The 15737-nt window shown below is 42.5% G+C and overlaps 1 protein-coding gene across 1 annotated transcript; it reads right to left on the bottom strand.

The window, feature by feature from the left end:
- Positions 1–8110: 8110 nt before the first annotated feature.
- On the bottom strand, positions 8111–15032 carry spry4 (sprouty homolog 4 (Drosophila)). The gene is made up of 2 exons (XM_031725944.2): positions 14799–15032; positions 8111–12633 (listed from the first exon to the last, which is right to left on the bottom strand). Exon 2 carries the CDS (start codon positions 12584–12586, stop codon positions 11438–11440), a length of 1149 nt encoding a protein of 382 aa, XP_031581804.2. The 5' UTR covers positions 12587–12633; positions 14799–15032; the 3' UTR covers positions 8111–11437.
- Between the last annotated feature and the right edge of the window lie 705 nt (positions 15033–15737).

Raw genomic sequence — 15737 nt, 5'->3', positions numbered from 1 at the left:
TTGGCTTAAGCCTGTGTGATATCTGAAATGTTAGCAGAGGAGGCTTTCTCTGCATGTTGCAGTTTACAAGTGAGAACCAGCTGCCGTGTCTATAGAGATGTGGAAACATTGTGGTACCGCTGGGATTCTCCCTTTCCTTCCTACATTGCTGTGTGACAGGACTGTGCACTACTCATAAGTAGGCTCATATTTTATATTTTTGGGGGTTTTTTTGTTACTGATTTTTCAAACATATGCAATAAGTTGCAACAATGAGCTCATGTGAACGTATTTACTGTTAGAGGAACCATGTGAGGTGGACTTTAAACAGGCTTGACTAAGTATAGGCATTATATGTACACTAGTTGCATTTAACTAGGGGCGCTCTCCTCTGCTGTCTGTGGTGGAACTGCACTGGAAATTTGTAGGGAAGTCTGTGGGCCTTGTTGCTATTTTGCTGTGAGAATTCTAGAGTTTTAATGCATAGTGTGTGTGTCTATAGTGTGTATCCCAGACCCAACATTGCTAATTTGAGAAGCTGTTTCTTAACTTAATTGATTATGTGTCTCATTTAGCTCATACCTCTGTGCCTTTGGCTTATTATTAGATTTTCAAAACCCATTTCTTGAATGAACTTTAGGAAAAATGTACACTTAAATGAGCTTCTGGTACGTTGTTCCTGTCTCGGGCTGAAGACTGATCAAAGGAGATTTTGATGAAAACCCCTCCTCACGTGAGGTGGCTGGTTACTGGTTACTTCTTTTATAAAGTCATTAAACCTATTATAATCTTTAATCAAATACAAAAGATAGCAATGTGTGCTAAAACCTATGTAAATCCACTGTATGTAGTAGTTTTTTTCTTTCACAGCTGGTATTTATAGTTGGCAAGGTACTCTGTGCAGATCTCACTACAAGAGTCGATCCAGGTAGCTGATTTTGGTCAAAAGACAGATAAGCGTGCGGCAGAGGAGGCTTGTATTCTTACATTTGTGTTTCCTACAAAAATAAATCTGCAAAATTGCATGTTGTAAAATGCACACTTTGCCTTTCAAGTTTTCATTACAATGAATTATTTGGGGTTTTTTTTAGCTTGCTATTAGTTAACTAAATGCAGCAGTGTATACCCACCATGCGTGCTAAATATTCAAAAGCAGTCTCCGTTCTTGGGCTAATCTAGCTAGTATATCTTTCTTCTAAAGTATTTCGTATGGAACAATTGGCCTGGCTTTAAAGATCTGTGACCTTCGACTGAGAATGCATGACAGGAACTTCACAGGAAGCGAAAAGGTCAGCCAACAGGAGCTCAAGAGTGCCAGCTGAGCTAAAAGGAAACATTAAACTGTGGTGAGACATGCCAAGATACTCCACCCTGAGGTCGAAAACATGCACACGCAAACACACACACACGCACATAAACATGCACATGCACTCTGCCTTGCACGAATGCACAAAACTCTCACATATCTGAGAAGACATGACTTGACCTCTTTATCTACAAGCGTGCCAGTGTGAGCGGTAGTGAGTCTGCTTGTGTCTGAGGGGTTGCCCTGGTGATTTTCCTTGTTGTTAATGAAATTAGTGAAACAGATGTATGGTAACAGGAAGGTGGGAGTGCATGTCAGGTAAAAACAGTGTTCACGGTTGACTGCAGGAGAAGACTTGACTGTGTTAGATTTACAGTGGGATAGTTTCACAAATCAGGGTCCTCTCCTTTCTTCTGCCAGAGAACACAGATGTGTTACTCCAGTAACTGGCATAACCGCCATTAGTTTTGTAATATAAAGCTGCTGTAAGTTTCCCATCAGATATCCAGCATTCACAACTTAACTCGACAAGTCTGCTGGCCTGTGTGTAAGTGCAGACATTTCTCTAATAGCTGGAGGAATCGGTGTATGCTTGTGGCTCTGTCTGATGTGCAAACTGGACCTGGATACAGAAATTTAAAAGCTGAGCATGGACACTTTAGAAATATATTCCTTTGTTTTCATATACAAATCAAAACAGATTTTCTTAACTAACAAAAATTATTACAGACTAAAGAAATAAAGAAGCACACTAGTACACATATTTAATATATGTTAGTGCAAACCTAAAAATCAAACAATCAAACATACCACTTCTGATCAGAGTACCAGTACAGTTCAGGGCCCTGACATCCAAGGGCCAGTGCGGACACTGAGGTGTCTTCCTGTGTCCTCTTCTCCTGCGTCGACTAACTTCACCATGAAGCAAGCAAGCACTCGCACACACTTATATACATAATTCATAACTAATTAATGCCCATATGTGCACAACATGCACTGAAAAACATGGTCAAATGGTATAAACACCACAGAAAAAAAATGCACACAGAGGTACGCACACACAGACATTGTGATTGACTTCCTGTGAAGTCATGCTTGTTACATAAGAGTGTGTTTGGCTCCTTTTGTGTTTGTCCTGACATAGCAGATACTGCAAACACAAAAGGACAAGCAGACACATGAATAAAGCAGACTGAACCGTGTGTAGCACAATAGGTAACGAAAAGCCACAGATGCACGGACGTATACGCAGGTGAATCACGTTTTTGATTTTTGATTTGATTTATTCACTGACAAGGAAATTAATGAGCAAAATAGCTGAGGAAGCTAAATGACTCCTTCTGGTTTTGCAATAAGCCAAATGTCAAACATTTCCCTGGAAATAGTCACTGAATCTGTTTCTTTTAAACTTAAAAAAAAAAATCGAAAGAGGCAACAATCCTCTTTTTTTTTTTTTTTTTACTGTTGCAAAAGTTTTGAGACCCATGAGTCTATAGAGGATAGAATGTCAGCTCTATCTCAGAACAAGCAGAGGTCAGGATGAGGACGGTTTTGTTTGTAATCTGTTGAATATCATACAGGAGAAAAGTCAGTGCAACAGCTTCACTTAAGAGGAGAGAAAAAACAAAAACAAGATTAGAAAAGGAACATCGATAGGAACACTTGGACTGAGAGGAGGAGAGGGAGTGATATGGGAGCAAAGATAAGAATCAAAACAGTGTTTTGCAACACTGTTGTACATCATGCATGCAAGTACGCACACATCCTTTCTTGTGCACGTGTGTGTGCGCATGTGGGTTTGTGTGCGCGCGCATGTTGTTTGTTTGTGACTCAAGCCAGCAAATAAATGTATAAAATGTTATTGTGGTGGGGCTGGCCCTTCTCCAGAGGAAGTGCTTGTCTTTGACAATGCTCTCACCAGGAATGCACTGCAGGCGTCCGCCAAGTGGGCGTGTCGCTGCTCCGGGGTTGGAAGCCAAGTTTGGTCGGTTCAGTTTTGGCCCCTCCGACACCTCGGGGGACCGTCTCGCTCTGCTGTTGTTCAGAAAGAGGGAAAAGAGAGCGAAAGAGGGGAGAGAAGGAGAGGGTTTGTGTGTTCCTGTAAGCTTAGTTTGTATAAATCTGAATGTGTGTGTATGTGTTTTCCCTTTGAGAGGAGGATCTGAAAGGAATGCAACTGTTCCTTTACACATGTCCACCCCCCTCAGGCAGCCACAGGGCCTGTTGAAAACAGGCACGCACCCATGACAAACACACACAGACACACACACACACACGGAGGTTGAGGAGTGGAAGGAAGTATCAAACTACACCGGCAGAATACTTATCAAGACAGAGGAGCAAAGCTGCCCATTAAGATTCCAGACTTTCACTCCTTAACTTCTGCAATAAGAAAATAATAGGATCACAGTCTAGAATAGAATAGAAAGGAATCGAATAGAAAAATAAAGATAGGGTCGAACAGAAAACATTAACTTGTCCTTCTCTGTAGTAAATCATATAATCAGTACACTGTGTTAAAGTCAGAGTCCAGTGATGGGACTAAACTTCTCAAACGCCATGCAACATCACGTGGTATAGCCTCACAAGTGCAAAAAAAAAAAAAAATGCATGTGACCAAGTGAAGCGCAGGCCACGTGAAATTCGGTTAAAACCGTTTGCTCGGTGGGTTTAATTTGTTTTTCTTTTTATGTGCTGCCCCTTTCGTTGACGCTCGTGAAAGCCGAAATAAAACCCTCCCCTTGGGTTCAGGGTTAGTATAATGGGAGAAGGCTGTACCAGAAAGCAGTAAAGAGGTCGGTGTGGCGGAGGCCTTGGTGTGCTTTAGAGTGGCAGTGCCTGGTGATAAGAGGCTGCAGCCTGGTTGGCCTCTCTGAGGGGAAGTGATGCAAGACAGTAGCTCTTTGTTTAGTGACATTACTTGGTCCCGTGCCAGTGGTCCCACTGAATGAAACGGACCGGTTGGCTTGTTTGCTGGCTGGGTAACTGGCTTCATGGTGGACAGGCTGACTGCCTGGTTGACTTGCTGGTAGGCAGGCAACTGTGGCATTAAAAATTGTGGCTAATCTCTCTTTTCTCTTCTTCTTTCCGCCTTTCTTTTCTGTCATTGGCCTATTTTAGGCCCATAAGAACACTTAAGTCACAAATTTGGAAATTTTAGATTATTTTATTTTATTTTTTTGGCATGCTAGTGAAAGTGAAAACTATTTAGAGTTTTGACAATACTTGTCAAGTTGGAAGCTCTCAACAAAAATATAGCTTTTATTTATTGCAATGTGTATAATATATTTATCACGGCTTTTATTGACTGTTTTGGTCAAGCTTCCCAGAATCCTAAACAACCTTTTGTCCCTGTTCTCCTCCGTCTCTCCCACCAGCTCCCAGTCCTCTCTTCTATGCTATCCCTGCTACTTACCAAGTGCTGAAATGTGTGTTTTTCTCAAGCCGCACTTAAGCTAATTTTACTGTCAAATTCCACAAAGGAAAGAAGAGAGAAGGACCGGAGGGGACAGAGGAAGAGATACTGTGCATGTTTGATAGGGAATAAAAATGCACTTGCCATGTATGCAAGTTACACATGAACATGCATATGTAGCCACTGTCTTAATTCATCCATAGCATTAAGATAATGTTGATTTATAATGTAAATAAACCTGGTAAATAAATGATTGAGGTAAGGAGAAGACTATGGCCTCTGTGTGCACGGGTAAAGAGAGTCTACCTTAATTTAATCCTAATTAATTAAATATACATACATGTCACACACATTTTTCACGTTTTCCCTTTTTTGTATTTTTGTATGTATAAAACAGAGAATGAGAGGAGTGAAGAAATGGGCTGCACAGAGGAGGAAGAGAGGGAAGTGTGTAACTGTGTGTGTGTATCTAGGGGTTGTCAGTGGTGCGCGGGGGTCTGCTTGAGCGCTACACCAGATGTGAAAATGGCTTTTGCAATATGTCATCTAAACAGCAAACTGCAGGGGATTTACTTGAGGTAACTTGAAGCACATAAGTGCGGGAGAGTCGAAATTACAGCTAGCTTCTTGAAAATCTCAAACAGATTCGGAGACCAGCTGAGGGGAACCATCATTCATAGCAGGAAACTGGCATGTGGTTTTCCCCACGGCCTTAAATAATTAGTCTAACATATGTTACCTAAATGCAGATTCACACTAGAAAGAAAACAAAAAAAAAAGTTGGTTTATCCCTTTAAGTGGTATCTCAGGTCACATCAGTGTATGCTGATACAATGACTTAGCAAGTTCTGCCGGTTGTGAAATGCAGCAGATAAGAAGACAAATGTGGGATGGTTCAAGTCAGATTATACCGCCTGGATGTCACACCTGATGATCCCTTTGTCCTGTGTTATTGCAGCGCAACTTCTGCTTTCAGTGACGCTGTAAACCAGCGCACACACTTGATCACGTGACTAGCTGGAACAAAGTCCCTGGCAGCCTGAGGGCCGCTAGCACATTTTTATAGTATACATAGATAAAAATCCCTCTGTTTCCCTGTATTCTCCTTTTATATAATAACAAGGATTGCACTTGGTTATGAAATCTTTTCTATGTGTTATTACATTATTTTGATTAGCCTACTTGTGTGAGAAACGACCCACACAACAGAACTACTACAACATGATGATGTGTTTGTGTGTGCTGGGTGTGACGACCTTATTCTTGCGACTGAACAATTACATTGCGAATGAAGCAGAACAAGAGGACCTGAATCTTGTACTAGTTTCTCTGACTTGCACAGCTTAGCAACTTTAAAAAAAAAAAAAAAAAGCACTGTAAACATTCAAAAACTTTGAAATATTAGTTTCAACCAGTTTCTGGCTGCTGTCCTTGCATTGTCTTCTGCGGTAAACCCAACCTTTTTGTAGCACAGCAAGCCAAACCACAGCACAAATAATTATTTGCATGCACAGTTTCCGACCCGGGACGGGTTCTTCACTGAATCTAGGCTGTGTCATAGTACTAGCTGATAATAAATGCTTTCTTTTCCACTTGCCTGTGCTGAAGCTTCCTGTGTTGATGATATGTATGTGGCCTGATAGGGTGGAGATGACAATGTAGGTGTGGAGGAAGTCAAATGCAGGTGTTTGCATGTGCGTGCGTGCGTGTGTGTGTGTGTGTGTGTGTGTGTGTGTGTGTGTGTGTGCTGTCCCAGGTGGGTGCTGACAGACCGGCAGGTAAACAGGCAGGTTGGTCTCTGATCTCACCTGTTGGAGCAGACACAGCAGCGCCTGCAGGGCTTTCACAGCGGAAACATCTTCTTTATGTGATGCTGGAAGGCCAGGCCCTCCTCTTCTCTTCTCTTCTCTTCTCTTCTCTTCTCTTCTCTTCTCTTCTCTTCTCTTCTCTTCTCTTCTCTTCTCTTCTCTTCTCTTCTCTTCCTAACAAACTCTGTTGTAATTCATTCACTTTCCTCTCCCAGGTGCATCCAGGTGAACACCCAGTACATGAGTACACGCGCGGGAGGTGGAGCTGGGGGGTTGCATAAAGGGAGGAAGAACACCAAAGGTAAGAGCAGCACAGGTGTGCTGGGGGAGGGGGTTGGGGGATGACAACAATGTGTGTGTAGGTGTGTGTGACAGGAAGAAGCTGTATGTGCTCTGGCTTTATAACGTGGCGCTTTTGAGAGAAAGGAATGTTACACATCCAGATTATAACAGACCACCCCTTCAAACTAAAAGGAAGTGAGTTTAACCTACAAGTCAAACACACACTTAAACCTACACACACAGACACACACACACTGCAGTCATCAAGCTCTGATATGAATTAAGCATCCTGACTAGTTCCTGTCTCATGTTACGTCGTCCTGAGGGGTCTGCGGATTATTTCCTGTTCCTTATGTAATGTTTTCTTTCTGCTTAAGGTCATACAGATTTATTTGGCCTTTGCTGCTCTACCAGTGTTTTATAGAGAGCGACCTAGTCAGACACAGGAAGGGAGACCTTGGGAATTTGAACTGTTGAAATAAAGAGACTAAAGTGCCTAGCTGGTCTGTTACAGACTGCATAAGGTTAAAAAAAATCTTAAAATTCAGCTTATAAGTGAGCGGTCGCTATTGTAAGGAGTTAAACCCCCCCACATACAAACATATCTCCTGTTTAGATATTTGCATGTGATTATGCAGGTGTCTGTATTCAAGCACAAACTGTTTGGTAGCAGATGCTTTCTGGTTTCGTTTGTAGTCCACTTGTAGCTTGAGTTCTATTGAACTCATGTATGTATGTAAAGAGCAAAAGAAACCCAAAAAACAAACTATATTTGTTGAAAATCATCGATCTCCAGATTGAGGTTTTCATTAACTTTTAAAATTCACCTTAGATTTGTAAACAGTGACTAGTGGATGGAAATCTTGACCTACAGAAGCATATCAACCTTTTGGGATGTACATATGCAGCGCTACTGTGAGTAATGGAGTTGGTGTCCAAGAGGAGGATGCTAGGGATAGGGTCAGAATGAGGCGGATGATCCGCTGTGGCGACCCCTAAAGGGAGCAGCCAAAAAGAAGAAGATGATTAACTTTGAGTAGCAGAAACTTTGGGTCAGAAATGAAGCAGTATATATTTTTTACATTGAAGTAGTGGCTCAAACTGTGGGGCAGACCCCACTAGAGGTGCATAGAGCCACTGCAAGGGGGTGATGAAATAATAGTTTGCTGGTGCTGCTATCTTTATGTCATTATAAGTCAACTTTTTTAGTGGTAATAATTCATATTAGTATAAATCCTCTGGGTTTATGATCGTTATGATGGCACGGTGTATAAGTGTTTGTCTGTGTTATGTAGTTGAAACAGTAACGACACAAACAGCTCGGTATATTTAACAATATATATTTCCATTGTCAATGTACATTCCATTTCGACATAAGCTTTCTTCACAAACAAAAAGTTGGCATCTAAATAAATACTATATAAAATAGAACTTCAAAATAAATATATCTATAAAGGGAACCTTTTATATGAGATTTTTGTCTTTTTGTTATATCTACACAAAACAAAAGCACAGATCTTGTTTCTCAATACCCAACAATGACATTGCAAAGGTATAAAGGAATGGAGTAGCATCACCCAACTGTTTGAGACCTTTCCTCTTGTTTGGGTTTAAATAAAAAAAAATAATAAAAAAAAATAATAATAAAAAAAATAAAACCGTGTTCACAAATGAATGACACACAGGGGGATTGGTGTGTAAAAGTCACAGCGTAAAGAAAAGGTTTTAATGTTTGAGCTGCTGGATGATTATTCCACACCTTAAACAGGATAGGGAGCGCATGATTGTATAAAGCTAACATGAAGTTAGGAGCATTGCTTTTGCAGTGACGGAGCTGAGTAACAGCAAAAAAAAAAGAAAAAGAAAAAAAGGCAGCAACTGTTGAAAATAGATGTCCTCTGGTGAGAAGAGATGGCGCAGAACACAACTGGAGAGGAAAAACAAAGTTGAGAGGGAAAGAGAGACAGACATGTCTTTCCATGTCTCTGTGGTATGACAAGTTTATGCACAGCAGCTGTGTTTGTCAATCATGGAAGGTCAGGGATGTTTGTTGGGCGATTTCTCGGGGCAGGAAAGAGGGACGCGAGGAAGGAAGAAAAGCAAGAAGAGAAAAAGAGGGAGCTGAAACACCGAGGAGTAACGGCAGGAAATGGGCTGATGGGGGTAGATTGTGCTCCCTGTGTGGATTCAATGAGTCCACAGTCTTTAGGACTCGGAGAGGAACCAGGGAATTAGCTTAGCCTCTCGACTGCTAATGAGCCATGGATAGCATAAACAGCAGGAGTTTTTTTTCTGCTTCTTCTCCTTTTTTTCTTCTTCTTTAATTTATTGCCGGGCACACTTTTCTAAATCAAGTGCTAGTAATAGAAACGTCTGCTATTTCTGTTACCCCTTTCCCCAACCTTCTTCTTGAAACTCTCCTTTTTCCTTTTCCTCACAACCACAAAAACATCGTATTCTTACCCTCAAAATATATATCTAATATATTCTCTATATATTTTGTACTGAATCGTAGTTATAATGTACCATGCAATCTTTCAAGGACATTTAAAAGTGTCTTCTAAAGAACACAAATGTTGTGAAACTATTTACAGCAAATAACATTTCACCTGCATAGCTCTAGTACTAAATATATTGTCAAAACATTTGTGATTTTTGCTGCCCACCTAGAGATGACCAGGCCTTTGCCCGGTCCCGCGACCAATCCCATTTTGGCACCTTTTCTCTCAGGCTGAATTGCTAGGTTTTGAAAATATTGCCTCATACATTCAAGACTAAGGACCATGTGTGTTTTTTCCCTCCCTTTCCCCCCGTCTGATAGCTTTGTGCAACGAGACAAGTACAAGTAAAAGCAAAGTTAGGCACCCTAATGAAAGTCACAGGTCCGACGTGAAGCAGAGGTGTGTGTTATGGAGTCGCAAAGACAGTACGCCTTTATGCCAAACGGAAACGGCCATCTGTATTAAAGGGCAGCCCACCTTTAATAATGACCAGCTGCCGTCAACACCACGTGGCGAGACTGGCGTGACTGTGATCATTCTGACGGGAAAAGCATGCTACTGTATAACAGCTTCCTTTGGCAAAGTCCTAAAAATGTCATGCAAGCCACAAAAATAGACTTTAAGAATTAAAAAAAGAGGCTATTCAACGTATGCAGCTACGCGGCATAATGATTTGAATGTGATGAAGACGCTCTGTGTGTGGGGGCAGAGGGGAGGGGACTAAATGTAGTGCACACCAAAGTAATGTGAGATAGCTGAGGTGGTTAATACTGTGCTTTAGTACATCCTTTAAGGGGTTTGCGTCTTCCTAAAAAGGTTGTGCAAGTGGCAGGTTTACTCTACAAAGGCTGACTGCAGACATACACAACAGCGACTTTGCTATGCCTTCTCTTCCCCCCTCTTTGCTCTCTATCACTTGCACCCCCTCTCGTCTGGAAACACTTTTTTCCTGGCCAGTTTGTCTCTAGCTTAGCTTACTCGTTTTAAATTATTCACTCTTGCCTTTTTGCCCCTAAATATTTCTTTGCCTTTTTGTTTTTTTTGTGCAAAGAGGAAGTAGACCAGGCTCTTAGGCAGTTTAGTAATCAACATGCGGTGTAGGCCAAGTTCTAGAGAGGATTACTGTAACTGTCCCTGAGAAGGTTGAGTGTACTTTACTTTTTTTTTCTTTAAACACATTTCTCTACTACAAATCGACTTCTAGTACAGTGGGTAACCATTAGACTAAAGCATGCAAGTCATGACATGCATTATGTCAAAGGTGACTGGTGAACAGCATTCAAAATATTTGAGAATGTCTAGGCTTCACCACCTCGTAGTGGAAAACACACTGTAAGGTGATCATCTCAACTGCTTATGCACAATACATGGTGAGAGTTAAGGGGAATTGCTATTATTTTAAAGTCTAGAAAGGTTTGTTTTTACAGCTCCACTCTGGACATAAAAACTCAATGGAGATCAAATGTCAGCAATACCAAGGTAGCATCTTTCAGGTGTAAGAGAACAAGGGGAAACGCTAAAAGATTGGTGGCCACGGTAACCTTGGAGCGAGTGAGTAGTTAAAAGTGTTAGTTTCACTCCTGCAATGGCCTGTCATTTAAACCACGCTATAGATAATCACTTGTTTTCATGTTTAACGCTGGGCTGTGCTTTTGGGTTGGGGTGGGGAGTCGGGGGTGGGGGCTAAATATAGATATTAACCATCCATCAATAATTTCTATGTATTCTGTGGATCAGCAACCAGCTTCTGTTTAGTAAGCATTACAAAATTAGCTGAGAAATATTGAGCAGCAGAGAGGTACAATGACTTTGTGCCTACGGCCATCTTCGCAAAACACAAACACCAGTCCCACAAGCTTGTCTCTTGTTCTTTTGTCACTCTTACAAAGAAGAACAAAAACATCTCAGAGGGCCTGTTAGCTATTCCTACTTGCCATCTCCCTCATATAAGGCCCATTTTTGATCATACACCCTATTAAACATCTTTGTACCTTTGTTTTACATAAGTCATCTTCCAGCAGTTTAACGGGATAGTTTAATGGGTTGGTGTTGGATTGTCCTATCCATAGAGAGCAAACAAGTATGGTATAGTCCAGTCCACTTTTTTTTTTTTTGCAAGGTCACCACCACACAGTTTGGTCCACTATCATGATCCCTGCTGCTGCTTCTCTACAGTGCCAGATTTTGCTTCTGTGGCTCCACTTTTACACACGGGGACACTCACGCCGCTCTGTGAGTTTTTGCAGCGGCAGCCAGGCCTGCTAATATTGTCATAACATTTCTGTCCCAGTTTGGCTAGGCCCATCGCTGGTAGATAGCAGACCAGGCAAGGCAGGACGAAAGAAAGGGCAGCCATGAAGGACCAGCGTGCGCAACAGTTGGCCTGCGAGCACGAGCAGGGCTTGTCGGCACAGGAGCCCTCATCATCCTCGTCTTCGGTGCAGTGGTAGAAGATCCCTTTGACCAGGCACATGCAGGTGGCGGTATCTACCATGCTCTGAGCAGAGCACAGGCACTCCTGGTTGCAGACCCAGCAAGAAGGAAGGGTTCGGGGAAGTGTGCATTCTGTGCACCTGCACTTGCCGCAGTGCTCGCAAAGAAGGAGGTGCTTCTTCTCGGTCGGAGAGGAAGGAATAGCCGCCAACCCTTGCTGACCTCCAACGGAGCATACACCTCCCACAGGCATCTTTGCGGACTTGAGGTCAAGGGATTTAGAGGAGGAGGAGCAGGACGAAGCAGAGGAGGAAGAAGTGAGGACCTTAGATTCTGAGGAACTGAAGCAGCCTGGAGCTCGGGTAGTGATTGTATTGATGGGGCCGGGGTGAGGGTGCAATTTAGGGTGGTGGTCCACTGTTGGAGTGGGCGCAGCGTGTTCCAGCAGCCTCTGGTCAGATGAGGTACTGCTGCTGCTGCTGATAGAGCTGGGCCTTCCACTGAAGGAAATCCAAGGGTGGGTGGTGGTGTCCTGATGAAGGTGGGGCTCACACCTGCTATGCTGGGGAGGTTGGTGTTGGTGATTGTGATGATGGTTGTGGTTTGCACCAAGAAAGGCTTCTTGATTCTGACCTAGCCAGGTGATTCTTGGGTTCAAAGATTTCTGGCTGGGAGGCTGCTGAGAAACAACAGCGGGGCTGTCAATGTAGTCGTTCTCCACGTGTGATGACTTTATCTGGTCGATGGGGTAAATAGTGACAGGGTGCTGAAGACGACCGTAGGGCACACGACTGTCCAGCAGGGGTTGGGATATGAGGGAGGAGGACACTCCGGGGATGTGGTGGGGAACCCTGGACTCCATATGTAGGCTGGTGCCTCGACTTCACTCTAAAGCAGCATTTAGCAATACTGCAGAAACAGATACAAAAGAGACATTTAAGACTAATCTCATCTTAAAATATTAAAAAATGGTAATAAACTAGAGAATTAAAGATGGTTTGATGTCAGATCAACACCTCTAACAGCATGCGAACATGACATTTGATATAAGTAGTTCACTTCACTGAAAACAATTACTGAATCTTTAAAACAAGTCTCTCCACAGAAATCTTTTTTTTTTTCTTCTCCAGACCGGATCTTTGCAATTATTTGAATGTAGAGTTTCCAAACCATGGTGATTTTTAGACTGAATACCGACAGGGTATTCAGTCTAAGCCTCCTCCATTCTAACTTTGACATTAGAACAATAGAAGTTGGGCTCTCACTGCCTCCCCTCCAAAGAGCAGGGAGCACCAGAGAGCAGGGTTTGCATGCAAAAGACTCAACGATGCAAAACAAGGCAAAGTAACAAGAAGGTTGCCAGAAAAGAGACTTCAACGGTAACTAAATGAATGCAAGAGGCAAAGGAAATTAGGTCTTTGTATAGAATCACAGCTATTTCATGTAATACAAGTTGACCTAATGTTGTATTTTTATATTTGATCCGTCAGTGTGCAAACTGCATAAACACGAATCTGAATCAGAGATCAGACCCTGGGATTTGTGAATGGGGCTGATTTTATGAACTGCAGTTTTTTTGTGAATGGGCTGCTGGCTGCACTCGGTGTTGCAAGCATGAATCAAGACGCTCCAGTCATGGTGAGGCTGAAAGAAATCGGTTTCATCCGTTTCATCAATGAGCGCTCGGCAGATTTATTTTATCCATTTTATTTACATATATATTGGTGAAAAGCAGCTCACCGACCTACTGTCTACAGTATTCATTTGGGTTACCTTATAACAAAATATACCGACGAAAAAAATCAGGTTGTTCAGACCATAAGATCATTTTCGTTTGATTATGCTCGTCTTGTGATTTATTGGGCTTGCGCACATCACCCTGCAAATATATACATCTGTATTATTTTTTCGCAAATGTATCAGTGGTAGACACAGCTTTGCTTGACCGTCAGCTGTCAGTGTTATTCTCCCATTCCTCATATTTTCAGAAGCCCGGTTGAGAAACCTGTTGCGACATAGCTGGCACCGACACAAGCGCTTGTGATCGTCAAATCTAGACTATTATAAGCTCCAAGCCGGAACTATGCGTGTGCAAGCGCGAATGTGTGCGTGTGTGTGTCTATGTGTGTGCGCGTCCCTCCCTACATGTCAATGACTGAGTCATAAAAACCGGAGGCGGCAGCTCGACTTACACAAATAGCATGTTTATATAGGCGTTATAAGCAGGTATTCAAACAGTTTTTGTAAAATGTCAAAAAACACACAAGCTTAATAAAGGAAATGGTACATTGCGTGCCACCAGACACGGGAATGTAGAGTCGTTTTGATAGGCGGCTATTCGGTGCGTAGCTGTATGTGTAAAGCTGGACATTATACATCCACGGCACTCAAAAAAACAAAAAGCAAAAAGCAACAACAAAAAAATGCATTGTAGAAAATTAATACAAGATTTGTCGGCAGCCAGTGGGCTAAAACGAAAAAACTAATAGCATAAACACCTGACACCATCGATGGCGTGCCAGCCAGGCAGTCGCTGCAGAGTGAGAAGGACACACGCAACCGAACCGCCCGAGAGCTAAACGTACCTACAGGCTTTGGAGAGAAGGGCGAATCACGCAGAGATTGAAGTGTGGGTCTGCCCCGCTGCTTTTTATTGTGTCTTTGAAAAAAAAAAAAAAAGACAAGAAAAAAGGGGGAAATGTACATAGCGATGCGACAGCTGCTGAAATGCGTATTTGCTATAAAAAAAAAAAGAAAGAAAAGAAAAAAAGAAAGAAAAAAAAAAGCCGCGGTTCGGACTACGCGTCGTTCTCCATCTCTGATACCTTCACCTTGCTTTTGGTCCGAAGTCGGTGGTTAAATATTGACCTAAACTGCAAATCCTCGGAAACAGCTTGTTGCAAAATAGAGTTTGCAGGAACGTTTTAGTGCACGCGATTGAGTAGACTGAGAGGACCAGTCAAGTGAAGGCAACACTGAACAGTACCGAACAGTTTATCTTTACAGTGACACACTTACTAGTTACAAACATCTAGAGAGGAAAGAAGGGAAAAACACGAGATGTGATCACTTACTGTTGTTTCAGGATACAATTTTCATCTCTCCGTTGCGCGCGACGTTTACGCACAGGCTTTAGTCCAAGGCAGCGAGTAGCTCCAGGAATAATGGATAAAGATAAGTCCAAACTTTACAGGGTAATAAGAACAAGGTATGCGGACGGCGAACTGGTACCCCGCACTATTCTCCACTCGCTGGTGCATAAAAGACGACTGCGGTTGTGGACTCAGAGCTTTGGATATGATGTTGCAACCATCGAGGGGGAGGGAAGTGAGTTTTTATGAATGGGAGGGTAGAGGAAAGGAAAGGGACGGCACTGCGCAGATGCCTCGTCTTTTTTTCTCCGTTTTTTTGTGAATGGCAGGGCCGAGCGACTGGGGAGGGCTGAAATGCGGATGTTACATTTTTATGAATGGGGAGGACTCCGAATAGCATTGCGCAGGCGCCATACCTACGTTTTTATGAATGGGAAGAAATAGCGAATGAGGCGTGTGTGTAAGAAAAAGGAGGGGGCGAGGAAATGAGAAGGAGGTGTTTTTTTTTTGTTTTTTTTTTGGTCACAAGGGCAATGTCAGGCCTGATTTACATAAAGAGTGGGCTCTGATCCCCCCCCCCCCCTCCCGCCCTTTTATCCCCCTAATTTATTTATATACGAAGCCAGCGATGCTACATATTATTATGATTATAATATGGTAACAGAAAGGCGATAGAGCGGAATGTGAGTGGGCCAAATCTGCAATGAATTAATTTATTTTTTCATTGCTGGCAGATATGATCTCTGGTATTGATTCTGACGAATGGATGGCGACCTGTGTCTAATGGAAAACATGCAGATGCAGAAAAATAATACATACCAGAATCTGCGAGAATATAAAACGTTTAATAAATATTGTGGACGTCTGAGGTTTATTTTTTGCCTCATTCAGCGGATTCTCAACGAGGATATCAAGATACCG

This window comes from Oreochromis aureus, linkage group 10 (genome assembly GCF_013358895.1).
Source record: "Oreochromis aureus strain Israel breed Guangdong linkage group 10, ZZ_aureus, whole genome shotgun sequence".
NCBI lineage: Eukaryota > Metazoa > Chordata > Actinopteri > Cichliformes > Cichlidae > Oreochromis > Oreochromis aureus.
This window is presented reverse-complemented; position numbering and strand designations above follow the sequence as displayed.

What these genes read in the sequence shown, in the direction of transcription:
- spry4 (XM_031725944.2), bottom strand. Translation starts at nt 12,586, where the DNA reads ATGGAGTCCAGGGTTCCCCACCACATCCCCGGAGTGTCCTCCTCCCTC.